The following is a 15,896-nucleotide window of genomic DNA, read 5'->3' on the forward strand; positions in this document are numbered from 1 at the left end:
GAGATATGGTCTCATGGCCTCTTCCCAGCACGAAGACCTTCTTTCTCAGAAGGCCCAGAAATCTCATTCCAAATCTGGGAGACAAAGGACTGGATAAAGTATAAATAAAGAGAGTTTCCTCCATATTGGGGGGCCCAGAATTTGAAAGACACATTTTTCTCTGGGCCTCCACAGAATTTAATAATAAAATGTAACTCCTGTAGTAGTCTGGGCTGATGTTCAGCCTCTGCTTCGGCAGGGTGCTGTAACTGTAGTCAGCTGGCCAGCTTAATAAAGGCTCTTAAATTTAAATTCTGAGTCAGTGGTCTATCTCGCTGAGTGAACCCATAACACTTCTACTCCTCTTCAATTGTACTTATCCCAGAGGGTTCAGCTCACGTCTTAACTCTACAGATGACACGGCTTTTTTAAGCTCCCTCTGCTGTTGCTATTAATGTTTGATTCCACATGAACTTGATGGATAAATCCACTATTTTATGAGGAAAAAAGAGAGACAATATATAACCAAGAGCATGAACAGACTGTTGTGTAAACATGTGATTCAACAGAAGTGCTTAAAAAGAAAATCCGTGAGTTCCATTCTGATTCTAAATTAGATAGATAGATAGATAGATAGATAGATAGATAGATAGATATAGATAAGCAATTAAATGGGAAAGGGCAATTTCTACAGAAGAATGCTAACTAATGAATGTAGAGGGGGTGATATAAACAGAAAATCCTCATGTAAAACCACCATAATAATATTTAACTCAGTGAAAAATCATCAGGAGATACTCAAACCTTGGGGTGAAAGACAGTGGGGGAGCAGGATAGTCACTAGTCTCATACGTGTTACACCACAGACTTCTTACTAGTCAGGAAGAGAAAAGGTGCCTTGACAAAGTTGAATACAACTCTTCTGATGAGATTAACAGTATCACTGATGGAAGACAAAACAACTGCAGAGACCCCTCATGTGATGCACTGACAAAGACACAACACAGTCCCCCCAGCACTCCTGCTAAGATGTTTTAAGATGAATATAATCATGAAGCAAGAGTCAGAAATACCAATTTGTGTGCACCTTCTGCAAAGCAACTGGCTTAGGCTCTTCAAAAATGTCATTGCCATGCAGAAAAGGCTAGAGAGCCCTTCTAGATTAAAGGAGGAGGAGAAGACATGACAAGTAAATGCAATGCATGATCCTCAATTGGATTTTGGCCTTAAGGAAAGAAATGGCTGTCAGGGACATGATGAAGGCAATTGGGGACTGTTGGCTATGGGTAGCTATCAGGTAACACATATTGTACCAATGTCAGCCTTCTTGTTTGATAAGCCTGCTCTGGTGATGGTGAAGGAAATGTCTGGGACCCAGGGTTTATGGGTATTTACATGGTATTTATGGGTGTCACAATGTCTGCAACTGACCCTTTACTAACTCAGTGGGGGCTCCAATATGGCAAAAGGTTAACAGTTGATGAATTTCAAAAAAGTAATAACGTCTGAGGCTGTGCAAGAGAAAGTGAGTGTGTGTGTATGAAAGAGATTGCGTTTGAGCATATGTGAGGGTGAGGGAGAGAGTCAGGGATAAAAGGTAAAATATGTGAGGGAGTCTGAGAAAGAGAAAGACTGTAAAGAGAAAGAATGTAGGGAAGAGGAAGCACCTAGTGTTCCTGGACCAGTTGGCTCCAGGACATCCCTAAGGTCTCTACGGGTCTCTCTGAGTCACTGACCTGTTCGGATGCAGCCCATGGCCACCAGCCACCACTCAGGCAGTCGAGGCAGAATCAAGGCGAGACGGTCTCCCTTCTGCAGGCCACAGGTCTGCGTGAAGACGTTGGCTGCGCGGCAGGTGAAGTCTGTCAGCTCTCTGAAACTCCACTTCACTTCGTCTCCTTGGCTGTTCACCCACCACAGGGCTGGGTTGGGGCCTCTCTTGCCTTCCTGGTCAAGATCACACACCATGTTGTTACTTCCTGCTTCAGAGGAAAAGGGCACTTATTTCCCCAATCCACTGTCACAGTCACATTCTATTTTATTTTATTTATTATTATTATTCTTTTTTAATCCTCACTCAAGGATATTTTTCCATTGATTTTTAGAGAGAGTGGAAGAGGGAGGGAACGACTGAGAAAAATGTCAATGTGAGAGAAACACATCGATTAGTTGCCTTCTATATGGGCCCTGACCAGTGCCCGGGCCGGGGAAGAGCCTGCAATCGAGGTACGTGCCCTTGACCAGACTCAAACCTGGGAACCTTTGGTCCATAGGCCGATGCTCTATGCACTGAGCCACACCAGCTAGGACCTGAGACCTCATTTTAAATCATTTAAAGAGCCAAGAAAAGTTAGGGTGTGATGCAGCCAACTTCTTCCAGTCTACTGTAGCCACCTCCTCCCAAGTCATATGAAACCATGAATAGCTTCATGTCTCCAATTGAAGACTTAAAGCTCCATCCCCACGTGTCTTAGTTCCATGTAGACAGTGCATTCCTCTGTGTGCCCCAGCATTCTCATCAAAAAGTGGGGACAATATTACCTCCCAGGTCATAAAGTCTAAATGAGTTATTTAATGAGTAAAGTGTATATAACAGTGCCTGGCACAGTAGGTGCACAATAAATATGACTATTATAATTGCTACACAATAAAAGAGGCTAATTTAGGCTCCGAATATTTTGCGAAATTAATTTTTTTTTTTTTTATTGCAGTGGGGTGTTTATCCACTGGTTCTTTTTTTTTTTTTTTTAAATCTTTATTGTTCAGATTATTACATTTGTTCCTCTTTTTTCCCCCCATAACTCCCCTCCTTCCAGCTCCCACCCCACCCTCCACCCTCACTCCCCACCCACTGAGTTCATCCATAGGTGCATGATTTTTGTCCAGTCACTTCCCGCATCTCCCACACCCCTTTTCCCCCAAGAATAGTCAGTCCATTCCCTTTCTATGTCCCTGATTCATTATAGTCACCAGTTCATTCTGTACATCAGGTTATTTATTCACTTGATTCTTAGATTCATTTGTTGATAGATACATATTTGTTGTTCATAATTTGTATCTTTACCTTTTTCTTCTTCTTCCTCTTCTTAAAGGATACCTTTCAGCATTTCATATAATACTGGTTTGGCGGTGATGAACTCCTTTAGTTTTTCCTTATCTGTGAAGCTCTTTATCTGACCTTCAATTCTGAATGATAGCTTTGCTGGATAAAGTAATCTTGGTTGTAGGTTCTTGGTATTCAGCACTTTGAATATTTCTTGCCATTCCCTCTGGCCTGCAAAGTTTCTGTTGAGAAATCAGCTGACAGTCGTATGGGTATTCCCTTGCAGGTAATTGAGCCTCTTTCTCTTGCTGCTTTTAAGATTTTCTCTTTGTCTTTTGCTCTTGGCATTTTAATGATGATGTGTCTTGGTGTGGTCCTCTTTGGATTCCTTTTGTTTGGGGTTCTCTGCGCTTCTTGGACCTGTAAGTCCATTTCTTTCTCCAGGTGGGGGAAGTTTTCTGCCATTATTTCTTGAAATAGGTTTTCAATATCTTGCTGTCTCTCATCTTCTGGCACTCCAATGACTCTGATATTAGTCTGCTTAAAGCTGTCCCAGAGGCTCCTTACACTATCTTCACACTTTCGGATTCTTTTTTCATTTTGCTTTTCCAATTGGGTGTTTTTTGTCGAATCTTTGGTTTGATTCTTGTCCTCCTCTGGTCTGCTATTGGGTATAATATTCTTTATTTCAGTCCGTGTATGCTTACTTTCTAATTTCTTTATCGTAGCATCGAGGGTCTCATTAGTTTTCGTGAGGCTCTGCACAAATTTATGGCAAGCCCTCAAAATTGCGATTCTTAGCTCCATATCCTCCATTTCTGTCATGTTTTTTTGTCTCCGCATCTTTTATGCTTTCTTGGTGCACCCCCTTGTGGTCTCTGTGCACAGTCTTGTTCTAGCCAAGCCTTAATTGTTGTAGTTAACACTAGAGGGATTTGACCACACCCGAAATTAATTTTTAAAATTACGTGGCCTCTAATGGTGAAATTCATAAGAAACAGACTGGGAAGGTCCAGCCCCTATTCCTTCAGAGAAACATCAGATAAACAGGCTAAAATGGCTTTGTTGGGGCTCTTGAAACAGTCAAGGATCTGCAGCAACCAACAAATGCCCAAACAGCTAAAGCCACACTCATAACGGCAGGGCATGTTGTAATGTTCTGCTCACTTTTGCACCCCCTTCTCTGATGTGGTGCCCCAGGGTTGGGAGGAGGTGTTGCCGGAGCCCCAGCCCCTCTGGGACAGAAGGAAAAGAGTGAAACTTTTTTGAAACATTCAGTGGGGGGTGAGATGTTGCTGGAAAGGAATTTGTTTATTTATTTATAGATTCCCTAATAAAAAGTAATGTTGAGGATCTTTTTGTATGCTTGTTTGCTGTCTGTGTGACTCTTAAGTGAGATGTCTATTCAGAAACTTTTTCCTATTTTCTAAGTGGGTTGTTTCTTTTTTATTGTCCTTTGTGTATTTTGGATATAAGTCTTTTTTTATTTTCTTCATATATCTTTATAACTAGAGGCCCGGTGCACGAATTCGTGCACAGGTGGGGTTCCTCGGACTGGCCGGCAATTGGGGCTGATCAAGGCCATCTTGCTCAGCCCCTATCGGGGCGATCGGGGCTGGCTGGCTGGGAGAGAGGGACTGCAGGAGGTTGGCTGTGGGAGCACACTGACCACCAGAGAGCAGCTCCTGTGTTGAGCATGTGCCCCGTGGTGGTCAGGGCATGTCATAGCAACTGGTTGACTGATCATTCTGTCATTCAGTCATAAGGGTCACTTAGGCTTTTATATATATAGATAGATAATAATTATTATTATTCAAATTTATCTAGAAATAGGGCTTGTATAAGCAATTGAAGTTAAGTTGTTATTAGTTTAAAATAGATTTCTATAACTTTAAGACATTGTATGTAATATACACAGTTCACAAAATATACACAGAAGGAAATGAGATGAGAATCAAAACATATGACTACAAAAAAAAAATCAACTGAATACAAAAGAAAGCTGTAAAAGAGGAAATGAGGGACAAAAACAAAAGCTATGATATCAAGAAAACAATTAACAAAATGGCAGTAGTAAGTCCTTCCTTATCAGTAATTACTTTAAATGTAAGAGAACTAAATTTCCCAATCAAAGACAAAGATTGGCAGGATCTAACTATATGATGTTACAAAATTATAGAATTAATAAAAGCATTTTTTGCAATAAAATGCTAACAATATATCAATTTATATAAGCAAAACCATATTTACATTATAATTCAAATTTAATAATAATTTTTCACTTATTCATTCAATATTAGTTAGATCTTATTATTTCTTAGGCACTATTCTGAGACCAAAAGGATACCATGGTCAACAAGCCACACATATGTGCCCATATGTAAATGTTTTAAATATTTATGGCCAATTTTCTTGTTTAACTCGACTGTCTTCTTTTCCCCAAGTTTTCCATAATGAACATGGTTTTTTAAAAAAGATTTTTTTATTCTCAAAACAAAATATGTTCAGAGTAAAAATTCAGGCAATACAGAAACTTATGAGCAGACAAGGTTCTTATAAATAAAAGGATTTCTTCAAATTTTTCATCACATTTTTACTCCCTGAATGTTAGCACTGAAAATGGCTTAGTGTATATTTTTCCAGCAATTTCCCCCTCACAGATGTACAAACATGATCCTTTGACTCAGATGATTGGAACCAAAGAATGTATCTCATCTGAGATAAGATTAATATATGTGCATACACATGTGTGTCTTTACAGCTATAAAAAGAATCAGTGCTGTGAAAAAAATTCTTGCCCAACAGGATAAAGAATATTAACAAGTATTGATGACAAGTTGTGCACTGCTCATGTACAGGGAGCCTAGTACAGTACACAAGATTTCTGCAGGATTTTAAAAATTATGGAAAAGCTGGTATATCAAGAAGAACACAATTGTTACTTGGAATTCAGACTGTGTTAGAGCCTAACTCCTGCACCTTGAAGAAGATATCACTTTAGTAGTTATGTATTTTTGTGCTAAAGATTAATTTGATAATGTGATATTGACATGAAGCTGTTTTCGAGAAGATAAAATACAACCCTTAAACGGGATTTGAAACTTAAAGTTTAATGGGGTGAGATCTGAAACCAAGGGATATTGAGAAATAGTTTTAAAAGATAAAACACTGAGTAAGTAACTCAGCAGTAGAAAGAAATGAACATGTCTGGCCAGTGTGGTTATAGTGTCTGCCCTTGCACCAAAGCATTTCGGGTTTGATTCCTGGTTAAGGGCAAGTACCAGGGCTGCAGGTTTGATCCTGGCTGCATATCAACTAATGGAGGTATCTCTCATATGTCCATGTTTCTCTTTCTCCCTCTCCTTTCTCCCTCCCCATCCCACTCTCTCAAAAAAAAAAAAAAAAAAAAATCAATGGAAAAAAATATCCCCTGGTGAGAATTACCAAAAAAAAAAGAAAAGAAAAATAAAATGAAAAAAAGACACAAACAACTAATCCACAAAAACATGCTGAGTAAAAGAAGCCAGACACAAAAATGTGCAAGAGCAGGTCAGTGGTTGCCTGGGGCTCAGGGTGGCGGTGGGAGGGGATTGGCTGAGAAAGGACAAAAGAAACCTTTTGGGGTGATAGGAATAGTCTAGAACACAGTTTCAGGTGTACAACCTAATGATTAGACATTTATATAACTTATGAATAAAACACTGTATATCAATTGTAATTAAAAACACTTTTTAATTATCCTATATAATAAAAGGCTAATATGCAAATTGTCCCCTCAACTGGGAGTTCAACCCAGAGTTACACCAGGGGCAGGGCTGGCCAGCCAATTGCCTGTGTCCCCTCTCCCCTGGCCCACTCAGCCCCCACTCAGCCTCCCCTGCCAACCACCCACAACCCATCCCCTAGGCCAGCTTGTCCCAATTGGCCCCATTTGAGGCAAGCCAGCTGAACCCCATCCATGCACGAATTCGTGCACTGGGCCTCTAGTAAAAAAAAAAAATGAAGCCCTGACAGGTTTGGCTCAGTTGTTAGAACGTAGGCCTGTGGGCTGAAGGGTCTAGAGTTAGATTTCCAGCCAAGGGCACGTATCTCAATTGTAGGTTCATTCCCAGACCCTGTCAGGGCAACCAATGGATGTGTCTCTCTCACATCAATGTTTCTCTCTCTCTCCTCTTCCTCTCACTCGCTTCCCCTGTCTCTAAAAATCAATGGGAAAAAATATCCTTGGGTGAGGATAAATAAAGACATCCAAGTCACAGTAAAACAAACAAAACCTACACATGTGAGTTTATTTCATGTAGAAAAGGGTTGCCTCATATTCTTTAAAATTTTTTATTGATTCATTTTAAAGAGAGAGGAAGTGAGAGAGAAACACTGATTTGTTGTTCCATTTATTTATGCACTCATTGGTTGATTCTTGTGAGGGCCCTGACCACAAATCAAACCCACAACCTTGGCGGGTTGGGACGATGCTCTAACCAAGTGAGCTACCCAGCCAGAGCGACAAAGCACTTTCTTTTGTTTTATAATGAATTCCTTGCCAACACACACACACACACACACACACACACACACATACACACATACACACACACACATACACACATACACACACACACATACACACATACACACACACACACGCACACACACACACAATCAGGAGAGGGCACATAAAAATGTTGGATTTCTAACTCAAGACTGTTAAGTTTTGAGGGAGGTTCAGGGAGCAGAGTGGACCCCAGTGGCGTGCCATCTGCAGAGTCTTTAATAGAAGGAGCACTAAGATCTATGGATTGTAAGACAGCTTTCAAATTAATTTACTCCACAAATGTTTGTTGAGAAACTTCTAGGTGTCAGACACCACACATCCCTAGAGAGACACTAATCATGGTTAAGGCAATTGGATAAGTGAAACAGACAGATCAGAAGTGTTGTGAGAATGAAAATTAATGGAATGAGGGTGCCTGGGAGGACAGTGGGAGATACAGTGGAATTGACAGTGACTGATAACAATGATATAAAACCCAACAAGAACAGGTATTTCATGGGGAATCCTATTTACTTGGTGGTTATCTCCATAGGTGGATGCATGAACTAATGAATGAGAATTTTATGAAGATAAATGTGAAAATGAAATGCTGGGCCCCTTTCCTCCTCTCTGCCTCCGCCCTCTCCAGCCCATCTCATAGCGACAAGGTCTCCATCAGATTTTTGGTCTGGACAGTAATGGAAGTCAATTTATAGTCTGAAGGCAAAGATTTGGCGTCTTCAGATCATGAGACCAGGTTAAAAAAATGTATTTTAGAACTAGACAACCTGGACCCAAATTCGGCTCCTCTCCTTAGGCATGTAATTTCTGTAGGTTATGTAAAACTCGGATCCTCAGTTTTCTCATCTGGGAAATGGGGATCATAAAAGTGCTCCTCATAACCAAGGCTCTATTTTCCTGGGAGTTCTTATGGAAACTCAGAGAAAGGAAAAAGAAAGATGGAGAAGAAGCCCCATGAAAGGCATATAAGCCTTGAACACTAACACGCAAATGCGTATGTTAAATTCATGGGAAACTCAAACATTCCATCAACTCTCTGACTGCATTGCAGGTGGACTCTCTCTTTGTACAAAGATAATGTTGGGTAACTTTTCACACTGTGATCATCACCAGCTGGGACTTAGTAGCTGGAACACCACCCATTGTCCACCTCATCCCCTCGGGTAGACATCACGGCTCCCCTTTTGGTTTCAAGCACTTGGTTTCTTCTGAAGAGACCTGTAAACTCTAGAGGCTGCAGGGACTGGTTTCTCTGGACAGACCCCAATGCCACACCCAAGTAGTCGCTGGTGGCGAGGCCTGCAGTGGCCTTCCTCTCCCCACAGGGGGACGGCTGACTGAGCTCTAGGTGTCAGGTGCGCAGGGGCACCAGCAGGGGGCCTGTCCCCTCCCTCTGAGTGCAGCCTGAAGTTGAGCCCCAGTTTGATGAGCTGAATCCCAGTTAAGCTCACAGTCCCATTAGTGGAAGGCCAGAATTCACATTACCATCAAGTTGCTGACCTTGTAGTTAGAACTTTGCATTTGGTCACAATTATCTGACTGTGTACCAGATACTTTTACCTGCTTGTTTCTTAAGTGCGATTGTCCCCCATTTCACAGATAGAACCACTGAGGCTCAGAGAAGTGCGGAAGTGGCCAGGGTGAGAATTGAGAATTGAACCCCAAAACATAAGCTTTTCCCATGACACTGGTAAGGTGAGGTCACCTGGCCTGTATCGGCTGCATCGGGTCTGTGCCCTTCAGCCTCTGAGGAGCAAAATAAGTCAGAGAGATCCCGCCAATCCTTCACCCCCCCCCAACCCCCCCCCCTCCCCCATCACAGGCGCCTCCTCACCTTCTCCATTTGAGTCCAGTAGTCCAGGACATCACTTGCAAAGTTAAATTTCTCAGGTCTATCATGGTCATTCCATCTCGGGGCGCCAGTTGCTGATACAGAGTGGAAGCGCAAGGTCCGAGGGGCCAGGTGGAAGGCGTGGCAGGATTTGTGGGTGCCCCAAAGGACCCGGAGCCTCATCAGCCACTGCATGGCGGAGCAGTCCTCAGGAAGCAGGCACCTACTTCTCAGTCACCACCTGCTTCGGGAACAGATGGCTAATAGGTCAGTCGTGGAGCAGGACTTTCCTCCACAAGACGAGGCACATTCTGGTTCATGGCTGCAGTTCTGTTTCAGCTGACCAGTATTTGGAGGCACAACTTAGTGACTGAGGATTTAGGGTTTCTCTTCCCAGCTCAGGAACCACAGGCAGAGCACGATGGGGAGGGATTACAGCTACTGGATGAGATTGGTGCACCTTCCTGAGGGTCTTCTCCTTCTCTCTCAGCCCCTGGGAGTTAAGCTCAGGTTGGCAGCCATGGGACCCGCCCCTTTGTGGGTAACTCACCATTTGAAAGTCCTGCTCTCCATGCTAGTCTGGCTCTAAGACCTCTCTTCCTGCCGAGCCCAACTGTGCAGTTGTTATGAAAGCTGTTATGTTTTTAGATGATTCCAGCCCCTGTCCAAAGTTCATTGGTCCAGGGTTGAGCAATCATCCCTTACGATTTTTTAATCCAGACTGAGCTACCCACAATTCCTTTCTCAAATGTGTGTGTGTGTGTGTGTGTGTGTGTTACTGAAGGGTGTAAAGGCACTCTCTCTTTGGGGGAGGCCACGGAGTGCGCATCTGAGAACCTGTCGGGATTATGATTCCTGTCATGTGAGACGACTGCTCTGCACGAGAAAAGATAACAGATGTGCAGATGCGGGGACTGAGGGGCGGAGAGGACCTTGAACACTTTCCAGTTGCTGGTTCATAGTGTTCCTCAGGCCCGTCTGCATCTCCACTCCTTTCTTGTTAATATCCTTTCCTGGATTCTGTGAGCCAAGGAGTTTTCCTGCCTGAGATTAGGTTTCAGTCACTTGTGACTGTGAGGATATTGACAAATATACACAACCATACTCAGGACCGACGAGGCTGATGCCACAGCACCTTCCCTCCTGGACTGGGGTCTAGCCTCAGGGCCCTCCCAGGACAGCATGTGGGCACCTATTACCATGAAACTGTGGACCCATGAAACTGCTTTGCCACTCCAGATCCCAACAAATGCCCTTAAAATGGGAGTGAGAGGGGGCAGAAATAGAATGTTGGGGAACCAGCTAGTATTGTAAGAAATACTAATCCTGCTCTGTTAACCGTGATTGTTCTATTCTGATTAAAAAAGGCACATTCTCACCTGGCTGGCAGCCGCACTCAGGACCTGGGAGCTCACCTGGAAATGGAAAGATTAACTTTGCTGCAGAAACTAGAATGGACAGCCAGCCCTTTTGCATCCCTGCAGGCCTTTGCGAATCTCCAGCCTGTTTACCTGATAACTGCCCATCTGGCCCACCCTTGGGCTATTTCCCCCTGTAACCCTAGCCCTTGCACATCACTAAGCCATTTGAAGACCCCCAGCCCTTTTGCATATCTGTAAACTGCCCATTTGCCCTTTTGCCTACTTTCCTTTGTACTTCCACTGATATAAACAGCTGGCTTATGGTGGGGGGCAGAGCAGATTTTTGTGGATGACCTGCTGTTCTCCCATATTGCCTGCAATCTATATATATAAAAGGCTAATATGCAAAGTATCCCCTCAGGTGTTTGACCAAGAGTTCGATCGCTCGCTTTGAGGTGCTCTGACCACCAGGGGGCAGTGTGGAACATGGTGGGTGACCAGCAGCATCCGAGGCAGGGCACTGAGGGAGCAAGGAAAGGAGGAGGCGGGGAGGTGGGGAACTTGTTCAATGGCCAACCAGGCCTAGGGACCCTACCTGTGCACGGATTTCATGCACCAGGCCTCTAGTTTTGAAATAAATGCTCATATTTGATTCAAGCCTGTCGCTGCTTAATTGGCTTGAGTAGTGACACAGCCAGAACCCATTGTTTGTCTGGTTACAGAAGCAAAACCGTTTTCTTAGGGTCCTTCTTGAAGTTTGAGTGTAAAAGTGGCTTAAGCTAGAATTATCCTTCCATGAGAATGTTGACTGAGGGAAGGTGGCTTCACAAACAGCTTGGAGGTTCAAGCACGTCATCACTGCAAATAGGGAAGCCCCTGCCCTGGTTTCAGCAGTCAGATGCTACTGCTTGACCAGAGACTCCCAGAATAGACCAATAAAACTTGACTCAGCTTACTTTCAGGTCCTTTTTAAAAATATATTTTGGTTGATTTCAGAGAGAAAGGGAGAGGGGGAGAGAGATAGAAACATCAATGATGAGAGAGAATCACTGATCGGCGGCCTCCTGGACACCCCCCCCCCCCCCCCCCCCCCCACTGGGAATCGAGCCTGAAACCCGGGAATTGAACCATGAGCTCTGGGACATAGGTCGATGCTCAACCACTGAGCCACGCCAGCTGGCTGAGGTCCTTTTGGCCCATAATAACGTAACCTCAATTAGTTGTGATGCTGTCCCCAGAACCCTGCTCTGCATTCCCAGTAGGAAAACCATAGCTAAATATGTGATTGGATTCCTCTCCGCAGAAAAGAGTACAGACACAGGAGAAGTTCACCCCTTAGAGTTTGCTTGTCAGCATGGTCCTTAGGCCACATGAACTACAATAAACCCCTTCCTTTTTAGTGCCTGTCAACTAACAGTACTATCTTTTGTTTTGTCTGAGCACCTTTGGGGAAGAAAGGCCTTGAGGTATCAGCTGATCCAGACCTGGCCCTCAAACACATTTCCTTTGGAGAAAAAATTATCTGCTCTATTTTTTGGTGTTTTCTTTGTTTGTTAGTTTGTTGTTAATCCTCACACGAGGATATTTCTCCATTGATTTTTAGAGAGGGGGGAAGGAAGAGGGAAAGAAGGGGAAAGAAAAACATCGATGTGAGAGAGACACCTCAATTGGTTGCCTCTCCCCTTCCCCCCTCCCCAGCTCCCAACAACCTTTCAGTCTGAAGGCTGGCATTCTAACCACTGAGAAAAACGGATTAAGGTTCTGCTTTATTTAAATGGGACGTTCTCCAACTTTGCAGGGTTCCCACCACTCCTTACTTTGCCGCACCTCCCTGTTTCTGCACTTACTGTTCAGCCTCTGTGGACATTTGAGCTTAAGTCAATACCCCCGAGGAATTTCTCCAGGTTGCAAAGCAAGTTTAGTAGCAGAGCTGGTCCGACAAGCCCATTTCCCCTGCTATTATTTCCAACATGCACCTCCCTCCACCAGCACCAACTGGTTTAGAGCAAGAATAGCAGACTCCGTGGTTATTTCATACACAGGACCTCAGAAGATCCCTTAAAATACTCAAGACAGTTCTAAAAACCCCTTCAACCAAAGGCAGTGAAACAACAAAGAAATTCATTAATCCTCAGAATCAGACTGTATTCCGAGGAAGAATCTTTTGTTGTTGTTGTTAGTCCTTGCCGGGAGTCGGTCCATCCTTGCTGCTTGACACAGTCGCTGCAGAGAAGAAATGTCTGCACAGCATATGTTTCAAGGGACCTGGCGTATATGGCATACTGTTCTTAATATGTTTGCTCCCTTTAGCACTATGTGTTTTAACCAAGGTCACCTCTCCGAGAAAGGTTGTTTTCCCAGGTAGGGATTTTTCCCTGAAGTTAGGGAGGGGATAAAGCTCCTTAACTAAGTGCCAGGCGGGTAGTTAATCACTTTAACTACAAACAATCATGCTTGAGCTACATAATCTTTACTCCCTGGAATGGAGATAAGAAACGCCCTAACCTTTGTAATAGAAATTGACAGGATTAAAATCGGCTGGTATAAATACGGATGTAACAAGACAATAAACATCAGCTCCTCATCAGCTCCTCATCAGATCCTCATCAGATCCTAACCAGAACCTAGCTAGAGAACATGGCAAAAGATCCTGGACAGAACCTGGCTACAGAACTTCACTGGAGAACCTAGACAGAACATGGCAGGAGAACCTGGATAGAACCTGGCTAGAGAACCTTGCTACAGAACCTGGCGACTGAACCTGGCTTGAGATCCTGGAGGAAGAACCTCGCCATGCTGATCAACTGAATGCTGACCCCGTGCCATTCCTTCTTCGCCGACTCCGTCCACACCTTTGGGGACCCCTGGACCCGCTGGGGTTGGACCCCAGCATATGGCGCCCGAACAGGGACCTCTAGGTAAGCCCCACTCTCAGGACGGATAGGACTCCACCGTAGAAAGAGGGTGGATAGTCTTCGCCGACTCCGTCCACACCTTTGGGAACCCCTCGAACAGGATTCCCCTAGGTAAGCCCCCCCCATTGAGAACCCCCACACTCGGGACGGATAGGACTCCACCAGGGTGCTTCAGACCCCCCTATAGAGGATAAGTAGGGTAAGAAGGTGGATAGTACAGAACTTAGATTGAGAAGATGTGCCATACTGAGTCCAAAGAAAGAAGACTCTGTATTGATCCTTAGATTGAGAAGATGTGCCATACTGAGTCCAAAGAAAGAAGACTCTGTATTGATCTTTTAACACATATGCTTGCTAGCAAAAGAGTTAAGGTTATTCCCAGTCAGATGGAATGTTTTATACAAGAAGTGTGTCCATGCTTTTCTGAGGAAGGAAAGGTGCCAGAAAGGTAAATGTAGAGGCATGGGAAAAGGTAGGCCCAAGGAGCCTTATCCTTAACCCCACTGCAGCCTTTCCACCCCGGAAAAGTGCAGGATTGGAAAGCTCTCCCTGGGGTGATAGATCAGGACTCAGGTAATAGCAGAAAGCGCCAATCCTACTCTTAAGATGGATACAGGAGAGCATTTGGGGTTTTTCTTTTTAATGCCTGCCTTGGATTGAGTAAATGCATTACGTGCGTCACCACAACGGACACAGAGAAGCTCCTTGTCTCATCGTTCCAAAGACTTAGAGTTGCCCCGATGAAAGAAAAGCGGAAAAAAGAAGAAAAGGAAGGCTATGCAAGGGACTGAGGTGCCAACATAGGGTCAACTGAAGAAGTTAACAACTGAGGCCCAACAGATGGTAGAAAAGCAAGAAGTGAAAGCTACTCTCTCAGCCAAGTCTGAGGACTCTGAGTAAATCAGCAAAAGAAACTTTCATTTAGCAGAAACTCACTTATTTCGTCAAATGGAAAGACTTACTTACAGGAGCCTGGAAGGGACCTGATGTACTTTTAACCTGGGGGAGAGGAGATGCTTGTATATTTCCGCAGGATGCAGACTCACCTGTGTGGATTCCAGACCGTGTAATCTGACCTTATGTCACACCACCCTCCGTCTCCGCCTCCTCCTCCTCCTCCTCCTCCCCAGTATTATCCATATCGGCCGACCCAGAGGGCACAGCTGACTCCTCCCCGTACACCGACATCACCATCAAGCACGGCCCTGATGGACCCTTTGATGCAGCCCTTCAACTCGCTGACGGTTTGGGAAGCCCGTCGCCAATGATGCTGCCCACTAGCCAGATCAACAAGGACAACCAAACCAACAACTTGAGGACAGCGGAAATCTCTTGACTTAAGAGGCCAGCAACCTTCTACAGGAACAAGGCTCCATGTGTTTATAGCTATGCTCGCTATCATTGCTTGTCAGTCTTCTTCCGAGTCTTAAGCAACCCAATCAGAGAGGTGGCCGCTGATTTACATGCGCTATCATTTAAAAAATAAAAAAGGGGGAATTTGCCGGGAGCCGGTCCATCCTTGCTGCTTGACACAGTCGCTGCAGAGAAGAAATGTCTGCACAGCATATGTTTCAAGGGACCTGGCGTATATGGCATACTGTTCTTAATATGTTTGCTCCCTTTAGCACTATGTGTTTTAACCAAGGTCACCTCTCCGAGAAAGGTTGTTTTCCCAGGTAGGGATTTTTCCCTGAAGTTAGGGAGGGGATAAAGCTCCTTAACTAAGTGCCAGGCGGGTAGTTAATCACTTTAACTACAAACAATCATGCTTGAGCTACATAATCTTTACTCCCTGGAATGGAGATAAGAAACGCCCTAACCTTTGTAATAGAAATTGACAGGATTAAAATCGGCTGGTATAAATACGGATGTAACAAGACAATAAACATCAGCTCCTCATCAGCTCTTCATCAGATCCTCATCAGATCCACATCAGATCCTCATCAGATCCTAACCAGAACCTAGCTAGAGAACATGGCAAAAGATCCTGGACAGAACCTGGCTACAGAACTTCACTGGAGAACCTAGACAGAACATGGCAGGAGAACCTGGATAGAACCTGGCTGGAGAACCTTGCTACAGAACCTGGCGACTGAACCTGGCTGGAGAATCTGGAGAACCCTGGCTGGAGAACCTAGCAAGAGAACATGGCTACAGAACATGGCAGGAAACCCTGACAAGAGAACCCGACTATGCTGATCAACTGAACGCTGAC

The 15,896-nt window shown here is 44.2% G+C and overlaps 1 protein-coding gene across 2 annotated transcripts in view; it reads right to left on the minus strand.

Moving 5' to 3' along the window:
* Positions 1-10,043, minus strand: part of LOC139009276 (acyl-coenzyme A synthetase ACSM1, mitochondrial-like) — a 39,214-nt gene extending 29,171 nt beyond the window's left edge. The window contains exons 1-3 of one of the 2 annotated variants that reach the window (XM_070413480.1): positions 9,956-10,043; positions 9,409-9,649; positions 1,716-1,926 (exon numbers count right to left, since the gene is read on the minus strand). In XM_070413480.1, the coding sequence (XP_070269581.1) occupies positions 1,716-1,926; positions 9,409-9,600 (403 nt within the window). In that variant the 5' untranslated portion in view covers positions 9,601-9,649; positions 9,956-10,043. The remainder of the gene's footprint in view (positions 1-1,715; positions 1,927-9,408; positions 9,650-9,955) is intronic. The other variant, XM_070413481.1, reaches the window with a different exon arrangement.
* Positions 10,044-15,896: the final 5,853 nt, after the last annotated feature.

This window comes from Myotis yumanensis, unplaced genomic scaffold, assembly GCF_028538775.1.
Source record: "Myotis yumanensis isolate MYYU_CA2020_CCGP unplaced genomic scaffold, mMyoYum1.0.hap1 SCAF_4, whole genome shotgun sequence".
Classification (NCBI taxonomy): domain Eukaryota; kingdom Metazoa; phylum Chordata; class Mammalia; order Chiroptera; family Vespertilionidae; genus Myotis; species Myotis yumanensis.